A 13,062-nucleotide genomic window follows, 5' to 3' on the forward strand; every position below is an offset into this window, starting at 1 on the left:
ACCCAGTCACATTACCCCTCCACCAAACCACACCCACAGTAACAAATTTTAGATTTCACCCCTGCTATAAACCCGTCTATAAAACCTTATTTCTTCATATTAGTCAGCACAAGACTAACAGCAACAGAAATAACAAAATAACTACCGGTTTTACGAACTATATCTATTAAACCCTATCTGAATTTGGATTTGAGGGAAAAGCAGCCTCTGTTGCTGCCACCACCAAGCCAAAACTAAATGGCCATTTGCAGGTCAGCTGGTGATGCTAGAAAAACATCTGGACGTAGGAGCAAAATGGCTGCCTCCACCCAAAACAAATACAAACAGGAGCCACCCCGGTTCTCACTCTTTCCAAATTTGCTTTAATAATTCCTCTACCTACCGCTCAAAGTGAAATCGCAGTCCCTGAGCAACAAGGAGGATAAGATCCCTCCTATTTCCAACCTCCCAAACAGGAAGCAACTTACGTATGAAGAAAAGAAGATCATTTACTTTCAGCAAACAATTTTGGCAAGCTTACACAATTGTTAAGGAGGTAGCAGCCTGACTCTGCAATAGATCTCATGTTCCTCTTTTTTTAAATCATGAAAACCCAGAAATGGCAATCTATAAATAATCAGTGTCAAATGTTACACTCGGCATATTTATTATTTAGTTATAAAATATATGGTCAAATAATTGCAATAATCAATTAAAAGTGAATAAACTATTTTAATGAAAAAAAATAGCAGAATATAATGCACACTTTGCATTCTGAATGCAACTCTTTTAGTAATAGTTTCATCGAAGATTACTGTTAAGCAGATAAAACCAACACAAGGAAAAAAAGAAAGCAAAAGTAACCTCTACCTTTATCTGTAATAAGCATAATGAAAATTAACCATTTATAAATCTTTCTTAAAGTAAAACCAATGAACTCTTCATCCTATTCCTCATTCTCCATTCTCTATAAACCCATCTTTAAAATCTCATCTTTAACCTCTAATCTCCATCCACTCAGATTAATCAGCAAAAGCCCATTAAGGCGGTTATGCAATCTACCTATTATAAACTATTGTCTACGAAACCCAATTTGAAATCTTTTGATCCCACAATTAGTGACACATAACATATTCTTTTCTCCATAGATCTTCAATCATAATAAAAAAAAGTTACTGATTCAATGAAAAAAGCAGTGATGAAAGGCCCAAAATCTATCCTGGTTCCAGCATGCAGGAAGGGCCTGAAGGGCTCCTCCTGAGAGTCCAGCCTAATTCAGAGGAAGAAGGCTGATCCCTCTTCATTCCTCTATCTTTATGCTGGGAGCATCCACTGCAAAGAGGAAGGGAAAAAGTATCCAAGGGTTAGTTGGATCAAGACAGTGGGAGCCTGAGAGGTGCCACAGAATAAGAGTTTGGGGGCAGGAAGACCCCCTCCCCTGAGCCTTCTCCCCAGATTCCTTCCCTTCCAGTGTCTGAGATGAATTGGAGAGAGAAGAAGGATTTCCAAAGTATCTTCACTCTCCTTGTTCCTTGGACCCCAAAGCCCTCACCTCCCTTCCTCCCTCTCATCCCATATGGCCCAACCAGTCCACTCACCTGCAAGGGGGCTGCTAAACAGTCTGGATGCTTCCTGGATTGGAGAAAAAGACACAGAATGAATCAGTGTCTTGTCCTGTGAGGTGGACAAATCTCCCTCTTCACCATTAAACCTCTTCAGCTTCACAAACGTCTGAGAGGACATCAAGCTTTTTTTAATTTATTAGTTAAACTTCCATCTCAAAAATCTCATTAGGTGACTCTAGGCAGCTCACAGTAAAATTCAATAAAATGCCATATAGAATATTTAAGACAATAAATAAAAACCAGATTCCCCCATCAGATCATGTTGCCATTGCTCCAACAAGAAGATCATGTCCACTCTGACTGCTGTCTCAGGTCGGACCCAGGACGCTCTGGGAGAGGCTCACAGACCCCATGGAAGCCATGAACCCCTCGGCTGCTTCCAAAGCCAAACCCAGGGGTGGCAGATTGAAGTCTCCCAGGACCAGAATCCTGGGCAATCCCATGACATCCGTGATCTGGCCCCCAGCAGCTGAGGCAGGGAGGTGGCCATGCAGCAGAGAGGCTGGTACAGTAGCAACAAGCCCATCATGTCAGCCCAGCTTCAGAAACAGGGAGTCACAACCAGAATCATGGGGTGGGAGCAACCTGAGTGCCAGAAGAGATTCTCAGATGACCCCTGTAAACCCACCAATCCTGCCTGGGATCTCGTTGGGGCCAAACCCTAAACCCAGCTAGACACATCTCTGAGAGGGGGAACCTCTTCCCCTTCCACAGTCACTCAGGTCTCAGCTCTGCCACCAGAAGAGTCTCTAACCACTAGGGATCAATGCTGGTTTCCCCATTGCTCCTCAAAAGAATTGAGGGCTCTTTCCTCCAATGGGGGCCATGACTCCACCTGCAGACTCTGGGCTGCCTCCCCTGCCTAAATCCAACAGGGAGAGTTTCCCTTCTCTACAGTGCAAGGAAAGTAAATTTTGTGACACCCAGCTGGCTTTCATGCCTATGGCAGGACTAGAACTCATAGTCTTGCCAGGTACCCTGATCACTAAGCCAAAGTGACTCCAATTATTCTTGTTATTCCACCAGAAACAGACTCAGGGGGAACCCAGGGAGGATGAATTAGGAGGGCCTTTAAAAAGTGGGGGCTTTCCCTCACTTTCATCCCCTCATCCACCCAAAGTCTCACAAGGGGACAGAATGGCTCATGCAGCAGAAGCAGCTCCGTCCAACTCACCCTGGTCTGAACTGCTGGATCCTTTGTCACTTGCTGGAAAAGAAGGAAAGAAAGAGAGGGTGAGGAGATCTCTCTCTCGGCTTATAGGTGGAGAAGCTCAGCTCTTTCTGACTCCAGCTGCCTCCCTCCCTTTCTCTCTCGCACACCATCAAAGACCCACAAATAACACCGAGAGAGTTTGGATCAAACTGCTCTGACTAAAATTCATCAGAAAGAATTCACACAAAACCAGAAGGCAGAGCTGATCTAAAAAGATACAGATGGATCTTTATGTAACCAGTTCGTACTTAGAGAGCCATGTGAGGGGAGACCAAGAGGAGATCCAGATGGCTCCTCTTGGTCTCCTTTTCCCTCAAAATATCCCCTTTTGATCCCTGATTTGATGGAGCTTCTGACTCCATTTGACTCTCAAGCCTTTCCTTTCTGCCTACATGGAGAACAGACCATTTTTTTCACTCAGAGGGACCTTCTCATCCTCTTGAAGGTTCCTTCTCCCAGATGTTTCTCCTTGAGGACTCCGCTTCCAAGAACAGCCTGGCTGTAATGAAAAAGGGGCTCCATCTTCCCCAGCCTGGTTCTTAGGATAAAGAGGAAGATAGCACACAGAAACATACATACACCACCCTCCTCTCTCAATTAATAGTGCCTCTGTGGTCCCTGCTCTAGGTTGGAGATTACATGTAAGGAAGACAAATCACTCACTTGGTGCTGCTTTGTAGACATCTTGACGACTCTCTGCAAGGACAAAAATCAGTGAAAGCTCAAAAGAATCCATCAGAGATCACCCAATCACTCCCTCTGTAGGAGGAAGAACTCCAGGAGATATTTCAGACCCTTTTTTCCCATTTATAAAGACAGAAAGATCTTCAAAATACAAATCTATCTTCTGATTTCCCCAAGAGGGACCTGCTGCCTCTGAGATGGATGGAGGGGAATTGGGGGAAGCAGCAGGAGCAGCTGGGAGGGGAGGAAGGTTTCCATGGAAATCATTCTCTGCTGCTCTTTGATCAAAGCCTTTGAAAGGGACAAAGGAACTGGGATGCCTCTTCCCAACTCAGAAGAAGACAGGACTGCCTGAGTCTCAGATTCAGTCTGAGTTGAGACTGCAGTCCCAACAAGAGGCTGAGATCTCTGATGGTCCCCAAGAGGGCTGGGAAAACAGGACAGAAGGAAGTCCAGAAGAAGCTCCCCAAAGGGAGAGACTTGGGAGGAATCTCCCCATCTTCCCCCAATCATCCAAAAAAGAATACTTACTGCGAAAGTAACAAAAAGCCCAAATCCCAACAATCACGGCAAGCGCAGCCATTGGGCAGCCAATGATGAGCCCCAGGTTGTATTTTGAATTGGTTGGTTCTGAATTGGGAGAAAGAGCAGATCATTGACGGAGAACCCCAAACAATCCTCCCAATCAGGGAAGAGACCTAAAGAAGTGAAAGCTGGAAATACCCCAAATTAAAAACTCCATGGGCTCATTTTTGTGTCCTTCTCAAGGTAACAGGAAGACGCCTTGCTAACCGTTGTTAGAGAACGTGTCCTCATGACGCTGCCTCCTTCTCACCCCAGCCCAGCATGAAGGCAACTGAATTCATCTTTGGCTTTTCCACTCAAAAACAGCCGTTTGCCATTTTGTGACTCTTAGCAGCTTTCAAAACAAAAACTTCACCAACACAACAATGTAAACAAAATTTGTTAAACAAAAACATTTTTGTTCCTTTTATAAGCTGCCCCAATAAGCCATGACTCTGAGTGGAATTGGGCAGATTTCTATGATTTTTCCTTCCGTTTAAGTGTTTGCATTTTATTATTTAAAGTAAAATAGTTCATATCACTGATCTTTTTTTTTTTAAGTACAAACTTTCATTTCTTTGGCCAGTCCAGAAATAGCATAAAATTGTATTTTTTACTTCCAGAACTTTAGCATGAAAAATGGAATATGGTGATAAGCAGCTTCTGGATGGTCCCACAAATGGCAGAAATAGAATAACGGAATAACAGAGTTGGAAGGGACCTTGGAGGTCTTCCAGCCCAACCCCCTGCTCATTCCAGAGGCCCTCTACCCTTCCAGACAAGCGGCTCTCCAGTCTCTTCTGAAATGCTTCCGGTGACGGAGCAGCCACAACTTCTGAAGGGAAGCCATTCCACTGATTAATTGTTCTCCCTGTCAAGAAATTTCTCCTCAGTTCTAGGTTGCTTCTCTCCTTGTTTAGTTTCCACCCATTGCTTCTTGTCCTGCCCTCAGGTGCTTTGGAGAATAGCTTGACTCCCTCTTCTTTGGGGCAGCCCCTGAGACATTGGAACGTATCATGTCTCCCCTAGTCCTTCTTTTCATTAAATTAGAAATGCCCAATTCCTGCAACTGTTCTTCATATATTTTAGCCTCCAGGCTCCTAATCCTCTTTCTTGCTCTTCTCTGCACTCTTTCCAGAGTCTCCACATCTTTTCCATATTGTGGCAACCAAAACTGGATGAAGAATTCCAAGTATGGTCTTAGCAAAGTATCATAAATTGGTATTGCTTGGAGGGGGAGGGGAGGCAGGTTTGAGGAGGGAACTTCAAATTTAAATTTCTCTTGCACAAAATTCAGGATTCCCATTGAATAGCAATCATGCCACTTGTGAATTGATTCTTGCTAAAAACAATAACAAAAATAAAAGGAATATTTTATTTTGCCTGAGATATCAGCATAACAATTAAATTTGAATCTTTTTTGTATCGTAGTGAAATCATCAATAAAAAATTGGAATTTACAACCTTGGAAGTCCAATGTAAAAACTGTTAAGGACACTTATGAGCATATACAGAACTCTTTGAGAGAGGGATTTTTTTGCTTGGTTTTTATGCTGAGCCTCAGGAATTCACATATATCATAATATGATTGGTTGCCGATTTGCTTCCGGGTGCAATTCAAGGTGCTGGTTATCACCTTTAAAGCCCTTCATGGCTTGGATCAGGTGATCTGAGGGACCGTCTCTTCCCAGTCACATCTACCCGACTCATTAGAGCGGGGAGGCAGGGAATGCTGTGAGTCCCATCCACCTAGAGAGATACACCTGGTGGGATCCAGAAGAAGGGCCTTCTCCGTGATGGCTCCCTCTCTCTGGAACATCATCCCCCCCAGAGATTAGAATGGGCCCCACTCTAATACTCTTCTGGAAGGCGCTGAAGACCTGGTTCTGCCAGAGGGCCTGGGAAACCCAGAACGGGATGGAGCCCATTAAATGGCTCCTGTGATCTGCTGTTGTCAGGGCGGGGGGTGGGAGTTGGGGGGTGATTTTGTTATATTGTACTTTATTAATTTATTTGATTCTTTTTGTTAGTTTTTGTTGTTTTAAATGTGGTTTTATATTCTGTAAGCCGCCTTGAGTCACCATGGGCGAATAGGCGGCAATATAAATTCAATAAATAAATAAAATAATGTGTAGTTCTCTTTCGTAGAGCAGCAACATATAGTGACCTTTGACCTTTAAAGCAGGAAACCCTGTTAGTCTCTGATGGGAAAAAACTCAGACTTGGGAGCCTCTTTTCTGACTCCTGAGGCATCAGTCCAACCACTCCTGAAGGCAGCTGCAGTTCATCAATTTTAGTCAAAATTTGGCATTCAGAAAAGGGGCTACCAGACTCCTCCTGATTCTTGTACTTTAGGAATTGTAAACAAAAGAAAATCAGTTTCTGGTGCTCAGCATAACTGCTGCTTTTCTGCTGGGGACAACAGGGAAGGCCTCAGAGAGGATCTTAGGGGACTTCATCAGGATCGGCCAAGTATTGTGATGGGAGTCTGTAGTTTCCATCACCTGAAGCCAGTTCTATGGTCTGGTCCCTGCAACTTCACCAACCTCCAACACTGGAAAAACCAGTGGATTAAAGCTCAGGTATGTTCACACCTGGACACAATTGGGGTCAGATTTCTCTCCCACAACCCTTCTGGCTGCCAAAGAGCCCAGCCTTCTCCTCCCTGCAGCCTCTCACCCTTCAGGGCCACATCCAGAGGCTCCTGCAGGCTGTCATGATCCACGTGGCATTGATAGCGGTCTCTCTCTTTGGGATCGATCTGGATGCTGAGCCAGTAGTGGTAGGTCCCATCCGCGTTGGGGGCCACAGACCCATGGAAGGTGTCCTGCAGCCAGACCTCCCCATTTCTCTTCCAGGAGGTATCGATTTCCCTGGGGTAGAAGCCATCCACGCGGCAGATATGTGTCTCCATCCCATCCTCCACCTCTGTCCTGCTGCTCACAGTCACCTTTGGGGTCTCTGCAGAAACGGAACCCCCAGAATTAATTGAGCCCCTCCAGAGCCTGGAAGGCGGATCAAAAAATTGAAGGGGCAGGAAAGTCTCCCACTACTTAGTTTCAACCCAAAGATTTGCTGCTGATCCACACAGACACTTGATCCTGGCCAGCCACAACTACATCTTGCAAGGGGAGAAAGTGCATTTTATGTTAATGGATGCCCGGCAATAGGAACCCAACAGAACTTCCCGCATCCTGGAGAGGGGCTGGGAGGGGAGGAGAAGGATTCCTTTCAGGGCAAACAGGCTGCAGACCAGGGACCCAAATGGGCTGAATGTGTACGAGAAACCCGGCCATAAAGGAGGAAAGACCAGCCTGGACCCAAATGCTCACCTGTCCTCTGCAGTGTCTCATTTCCACAGGACAGGTACTTCTCCAGCCACTCAATACAGATTTCCTCCAGGTAGGCCTTGTCTCCCTGGTTCTTTCCTGGAAGAGCATCCCATTTCCTCTGGGTGATCTGGGCCTGGGGGTCGGGAGCCACCCAGGTGAGGTTCTCCGGGTCGAAGGTGAGGAAGGTCCTCCCTTTGTAGCCAAGTTTGTAAAACCCTTGTTTGCTCCCGTCTCTCTGGAGTTCACAGCCGTACATCCATTGCAGTGTGTGAAGGCCTGGAAAGAGGGACAGGAAGATGTTTTGTGGAGTCCCCAAGAGAGACACAAAGCCCCCTTCCCTGTTGGGACACTGAGACAGGAGGAACAGAGCGAGAAAAGGGATAAAAATGGTTGGAAAATAAAAGAAATACATTTTTCCCTATGAAGCTATTCAGGTCCCTCTGGATGAGCCTTGAGATCCTCCATGTTGGACCTTGTAGGTCTCCAGACCCAGCCATCCTCCCATGTTCCCCTCCATCTTCTCCCTCCCCCAAAGGCTCCTTCTGGGCAAAAGGAGAACAAGCAGCACCAGCCTTGCCTCGGATCCTCAGAGGCCCAAATCCTCCGTCTAGACTCTCAACGTAGAGCCAAAAGCTGGAAGGGAGATGACAAGGAGACCCCCGAACATCCATGGCAAGGCTCCAAGAGAGCCTGCTCAGAAGCTTTTTCCTCAGGAAACCCCCACCCTTCTTTTCTCCCCCCATTTGCCTCCTGGTACCCTGATCATACCTTCCACTGAGACTTTTGCATTCTCACAAACCCAAAACGGGGGCTCTAGTCCCCATCCCCAACATGATAAAGAGGATCCAATTCTCACATCCTCTTTTTCCCCAGAGAGAAGCCAAGTAAGGGAGCCTTCAAGAGGTGAAATGCTACCGGTTCGGGCAAACCGGGAGCAGTCATATGGCCTGGGTCGCAGAACCGACAGTGACCGCAGGCTGGCCACGCCTCCAAACCAGTCCCCCGGTCACTGCTTGCTCACCTCGCCCCGTTTCTGCAAAGGCAGAGCCCCTCCCCGCAAGGCAATCCAAAGAGGGGAGGGGGATGCTGCAGAAAAGGCTGCCTTCCACCCGTGTCTCCCGTGCAGGTTGTGCGGGGCTTGGGGCTCCAAAGCAGCCCACTCAATTCCCACCCGGCCACCTGCCTGCTGGCGCCACTCCGGGAACTGGGCCCGCAGAGTCCGGCACTCTGGGGGAAGGAGGCTCAGCCGCAGCACTGCTTCCTGGTGGGGAAGAAGTGGAGCAAAAGGGATGGGAGCCAGTGGTGGGGCAGTAGCCCCCCCATGCAGGGAAAGAGGCAGGCCCAGCCATGCCACCACGATACCTACAGCACTTTCCCTTCGGCCTGGGTGGCGGCGCTTAGCTGGGCGAGCCAGTGTGGGTAGCTCTTCATCTTGCTGAAGAGCAAGTCGTCACACTCTGGCCATCTTCTGGCCAGAGCAGAACATGGCGTGGGCGGAGAGGCCGAATTCCTGTGGGAATCCAGTGGGCTGCTTTGGAGCCCCAAGCCCCGCGGAGCCTGCACAGGAGGCACGGGTGGAAGGCGGTCTTTTCTGCTGCATCCCCCTCCCCTCTTTGGATTGCCTTGTGGGGGGTGGGGCTCTGCCTTTGCAGAAACGTGGCAGGCGGTTTGTACGGAGGATTGGCGGGGGCGTGATGCACAGTCCTCCAAGATGGAGAGTGGAACAAGAGAACTATTTGAGGTTCGCTTGGGCAGTCAAGCCAGATGGTGGAGGGAGGGCTTCAGAAGGGCAGAATGTGCAGCTCTTCGCTGCAAAATGAGTGACGTCAAGTTGGCCACGCCCACCCGGTCACATGACCACCAAGCCATGCCCACAAAACCAGTAGCGAAAATTTTCAGATTTCAACACTGGACCCTTCCCCAGTTCCTCTGCTTCCCAGAGGAATGGGGGAAGTCAAGGGAATTGAAAGACTCTGCCCTTCCTAAGGGAAAAGGTCAAGAGGATTTCGCCTCTGAAAACACCCCCGTTACTCTTAGAGTTCTGCGTGTCTGAATAGTCCACGCTCTCAAATTCTCCGGAAAGAAAACTGACAACCCCATTTTCCCCTTAGTGTTCAAGGGAAAGAAGGTCTCTCCAATTGCCCCCCTTCTCCATCCTTCATCATAGGCCTGGGTCTCTGAAGTTCAATGGAGCCCCTGATCCACACCAGGAAAATGGCAATTGCCAAATCTCCCTTTGGTTTGCTGGGATCAGAAAAGGCGCTGGAGTATTAAAAAGTTTTAATACCTGTAACCTGCACAGAGAATTTTAGTTATGGGCCCAGGATAAAGTTACATTATTATTATTTTTTTAAAAAAAAGAATAAATATATTTTTAAAAGCCTTTTTAAAAAGTATGGCAGCAGCCTTTCCTTTGGGAGGGGCCTTCTTTCTCCCCTCCCCTGTTCCTGGGGTGGGGAATATGGGGCCAAAGGAGCCCCCTAACCCATCACTCACCTTTGCTCTGATTGTAGCGACTCCTCAGAGTCTCCAGGCCTTCTCTAAATATCTCCTCACTGTCACGTACTGCCTGGGTCTGAGTGTTCCAGTATTGGGGGTTGTCCTTCCCCACCTTCTCCATCCAGGAGACTTGAGGTGTCATCCTTCGGCTGTTGCTATCATAACGAACAAAGACCTGACCATCCACATACCCCACAGCGACAAAATGGGGCTGTCCCTGACCGGGGTCCTTGATGGCGGTGTAGAAATACTTCATGGAGTGGGAGGAGGCACCTGGAAGGGACCGAGAGGGGCAGAGTTAGGGGGGTTCCAGGTGACGCCACAACCTCCCTGTCTGAAATACACAGAACCGAGTGGAGAAACAAGCCGGATCCTCCCAGCGCCAGAAGAAGCCAGAAAGAGCCACCAAACCTTGCCCCAAAGTAGGAAGGAAGACCCAGGCGGAGTTGTGGTGCTGAAGGCAGCCAGGAAGTTTGTGAATTGATCTGATCCAAGGCAAATGCTGCTTTCCGACAACCTCCACATTGGGGGAGGGAAAGAACTGCGCTTGGGGGGGGGGGCACCCAGGTAGACTTGACTGACCTCTGGAGGGTCCACCCCTTGTCCTGTCGGTGTGTGTGTGTGTGTGTGTGTGTGTGTGTGTGTGTGTGTGTGTGTGTGTAAGGGGCAGCAGAATCCAACCCAGGCTTTGAGGTCCCTTCTGAGAGGGGCCAGAAGGGGAGGGGGAGTAGATGAGAAAGAGGTAAGATTTAGGGGGCTGAGAGAGAGAGAGAGAGAGAAAGAAAGAGAGAGAGAAAGAGAGAGAAAGAAAGAGAGAGAGAGAGAGAGAGAGAGATTCCTTGGATAGATCCCCCCCCCAGCAAAAGAACCGCCCCCGAAGGGACTCACCGAAGCAGCTCTCCCGCAGGGCGACCGTCACCAACACCAGGAGCAAAAGGGGAGCAGAGCGCAGAGCCATCCTGGCCGCGATCCTCAAACTGCCTCTCAGCTTTCTGGAAATTGCAGGCCAACGAAGAGACGCCCCGGGTGAGAAACAACGCAACAATCCAGAACAAGCCGGCGATTGGCCAAGCTCAACCAGTAGAAAAAAAGAATCCCCATGTCGTCATTGTTGCTAGGTAGACGTCCAGGCGCAAACGGCCAGAGAGGAGGGGAAAGGAAAGCGAAAGTTACATCAGGAAATCCCCGTCCAGGGATTCCGCCTTTTGGGGGGAGGGGCAGAACTGGAGGGGGGGGGAATGCTGGGAAAAGAGGGAGGGTTCTCTGGGCCTGAGGGGAGGGGCGCAGGCGAGGTTGTGGGGTGGGTGAGGAGCCTGCGTTCCTTTCAGGCTCCGCAGTATCTCAGCTGGCTATTTGGGGAAGGTCGGAAAAAAGTAATAAAATGGCTGCTCCTTCCTTTGCTTCTTCTGAGACCAAAATAAAAATTAACTGTTCCGGCTACCATCCTTGTTATTATAATTGCCAAATTTAATTGATTTTGACACTCCCTGCGATGAGCAAAGTCTGAGCGTCTAGGGAGATTCTCAGTCATCCAGGTCACGGTGGTCCCAAAGGGGCTTTTTTTCCCAAGAGGCTCTTTTTTCAAAGAAAAACCAGAAAGTTCAGTTGCCTCTTGGGAAAAAAAAGCCCCTTTGGGACAGCAAAGTCTGAGAAACATAGAAAGTTGTTTTTTTTTAAAGGGCTTCAACCGTTTCCTGCTGACTTCTGGGTCAGCCTTCCGTCTCCTAGCATGTGCAGAGTAGAAATTGAAGGGTGCAAGGGAGGTCTGTACAGGGAGCCCTCCACTTACGACCACAACCGAGCCCAGAATTTCTGTTGTTCGGGGAAACATGTGCGAAGTGAGCTTTGCCCCATTTTACAACCTTTCTTGCCTCCGTTGTTAAGTGAATCACTGCCATTGATAAGTTAGGAAGCCAGTTGTTAAGTGAATCTGGCTTCTCCATTTTACTTTGCTTATCAGAACGTTGCAAAAGCGGATCGCATGACCTTGGGACACGGCAACGGTCATTAAGTATGAACCAGTTGCCCAGAGTCTGAATTTTGATCACCTGATCATGAGGATGCTGCAAAGGTCGTAACTGTGAAAAATGGTCGTCTCTTTTTCCAGCACCTGACTGAATCTCCTCCTTCTCTCTCTTCCACCACTTAAGAAGGGAACTCCTCATGGTCACTTGATCAGGATTCAGAAGCTTGGCAATTGATTCGTATTTGTGATGACTGCGGTGTCCTAAGGTCATGTGATCAACTTCGATGACCTTCTGAGGTTTAGTTGGGCTGGGAAATCCCAGAGGGATGTTCTGCCAGTTGCCTTGGTTGCCAGAGAAGACAGCTTCTTAGGGAGCATCAGTGGGGAGGCTGCCAGCCACACAATTTTCTGGTCTCTCACATGGGATCTAGCGGGGTGTGGGTGGGTGTATCCCCAATTTACCCCCCTCCTCTTTTGAGGCTGCTTTTCTTTTCTGAGGCTGGAGAACTTTTTTGGCTGTTCGGGCTCAGTGGCTAAGATGCCAAGCTTGTCAATCGAAAGGTCGGCAGTTCAGCAGTTCGAATCCCTAGTGCCGCGTAACGGGGTGAGCTCCCGTTACTTGTCCCAGCTTCTGCCAACCTAGCAGTTCGAACGCACGTAAAAAATGCAAGTAGAAAAATAGAGACCAACTTTGGTGGGAAGTTAACAGCCTTCCATGTGCCTTTGGCGTTTAGTCATGCCGGCCATATGACCACGGAGACGTCTTTGGATAGTGCTGAATCTTCAGCTTTGAAACGGAGCACCGCCCCTTAGAGTTGGGAACGACTGGCACATATGTGCGAAGGGAACCTTTACCTTTTACCAATCTGGGGAGTTTCTGACGGAAGTGAGGTCAGGTTAGATGTTTCGATGTGCGCATCTTCAAAGGGACATACGATGTGCTTTTAGAAAAAGGATGCTCTTTTGAGGACAATAACGTTCAGATTTTGGACAGGGAAGAGTGATGCTTTGAGAGAGGGGTTCTTCTGGAGACCAGAAAAACTTGTGGCCGGCCTTCTCCTCCCTGATGCTTCCCAAGAAACTGTCTTCTCTGGTGGTGGAAGATCTGCCCTCTGGGGTTCCCCAATGCACCACAATTGTGAAGGTTGTGAATTGGGGGCTATCCTGGAGGAACGTCCAGGCGAACTCCTTAGCTGTTTT

General features: G+C 48.3%; 1 protein-coding gene across 1 annotated transcript; it reads right to left on the bottom strand.

The window, feature by feature from the left end:
* Nucleotides 1-1,175: 1,175 nt before the first annotated feature.
* Nucleotides 1,176-10,973, bottom strand: LOC117656703 (class I histocompatibility antigen, F10 alpha chain-like). Its single transcript, XM_087884555.1, has 9 exons — nt 10,785-10,973; nt 9,894-10,169; nt 7,398-7,673; nt 6,745-7,026; nt 4,033-4,131; nt 3,481-3,513; nt 2,779-2,811; nt 1,578-1,611; nt 1,176-1,311 (listed from the first exon to the last, which is right to left on the bottom strand). Exons 1-8 carry the CDS (start codon nt 10,852-10,854, stop codon nt 1,592-1,594), a joined length of 1,089 nt encoding a protein of 362 aa, XP_087740681.1. The 5' UTR covers nt 10,855-10,973; the 3' UTR covers nt 1,176-1,311; nt 1,578-1,591.
* Nucleotides 10,974-13,062: the final 2,089 nt, after the last annotated feature.

Source organism: Pantherophis guttatus, chromosome 2 (assembly GCF_059756535.1).
Source record: "Pantherophis guttatus breed Tessera chromosome 2, ASM5975653v1, whole genome shotgun sequence".
Lineage (NCBI taxonomy): Eukaryota > Metazoa > Chordata > Lepidosauria > Squamata > Colubridae > Pantherophis > Pantherophis guttatus.

Excerpts from the sequence above, each read along its gene's own strand:
- LOC117656703 (XM_087884555.1), bottom strand. The coding sequence starts at position 10,854 with ATGGCTCTGCGCTCTGCTCCCCTTTTGCTCCTGGTGTTGGTGACGGTC. Across the intron at positions 3,514-4,032 it reads GGCTTTTTGTTACTTTCGCA|AGAGTCGTCAAGATGTCTAC; the intron begins GTAAGTATTCTT and ends TTGTCCTTGCAG. Across the intron at positions 1,612-2,778 it reads ATCCAGCAGTTCAGACCAGG|GAAGCATCCAGACTGTTTAG; the intron begins GTGAGTTGGACG and ends TCTCCAATCCAG.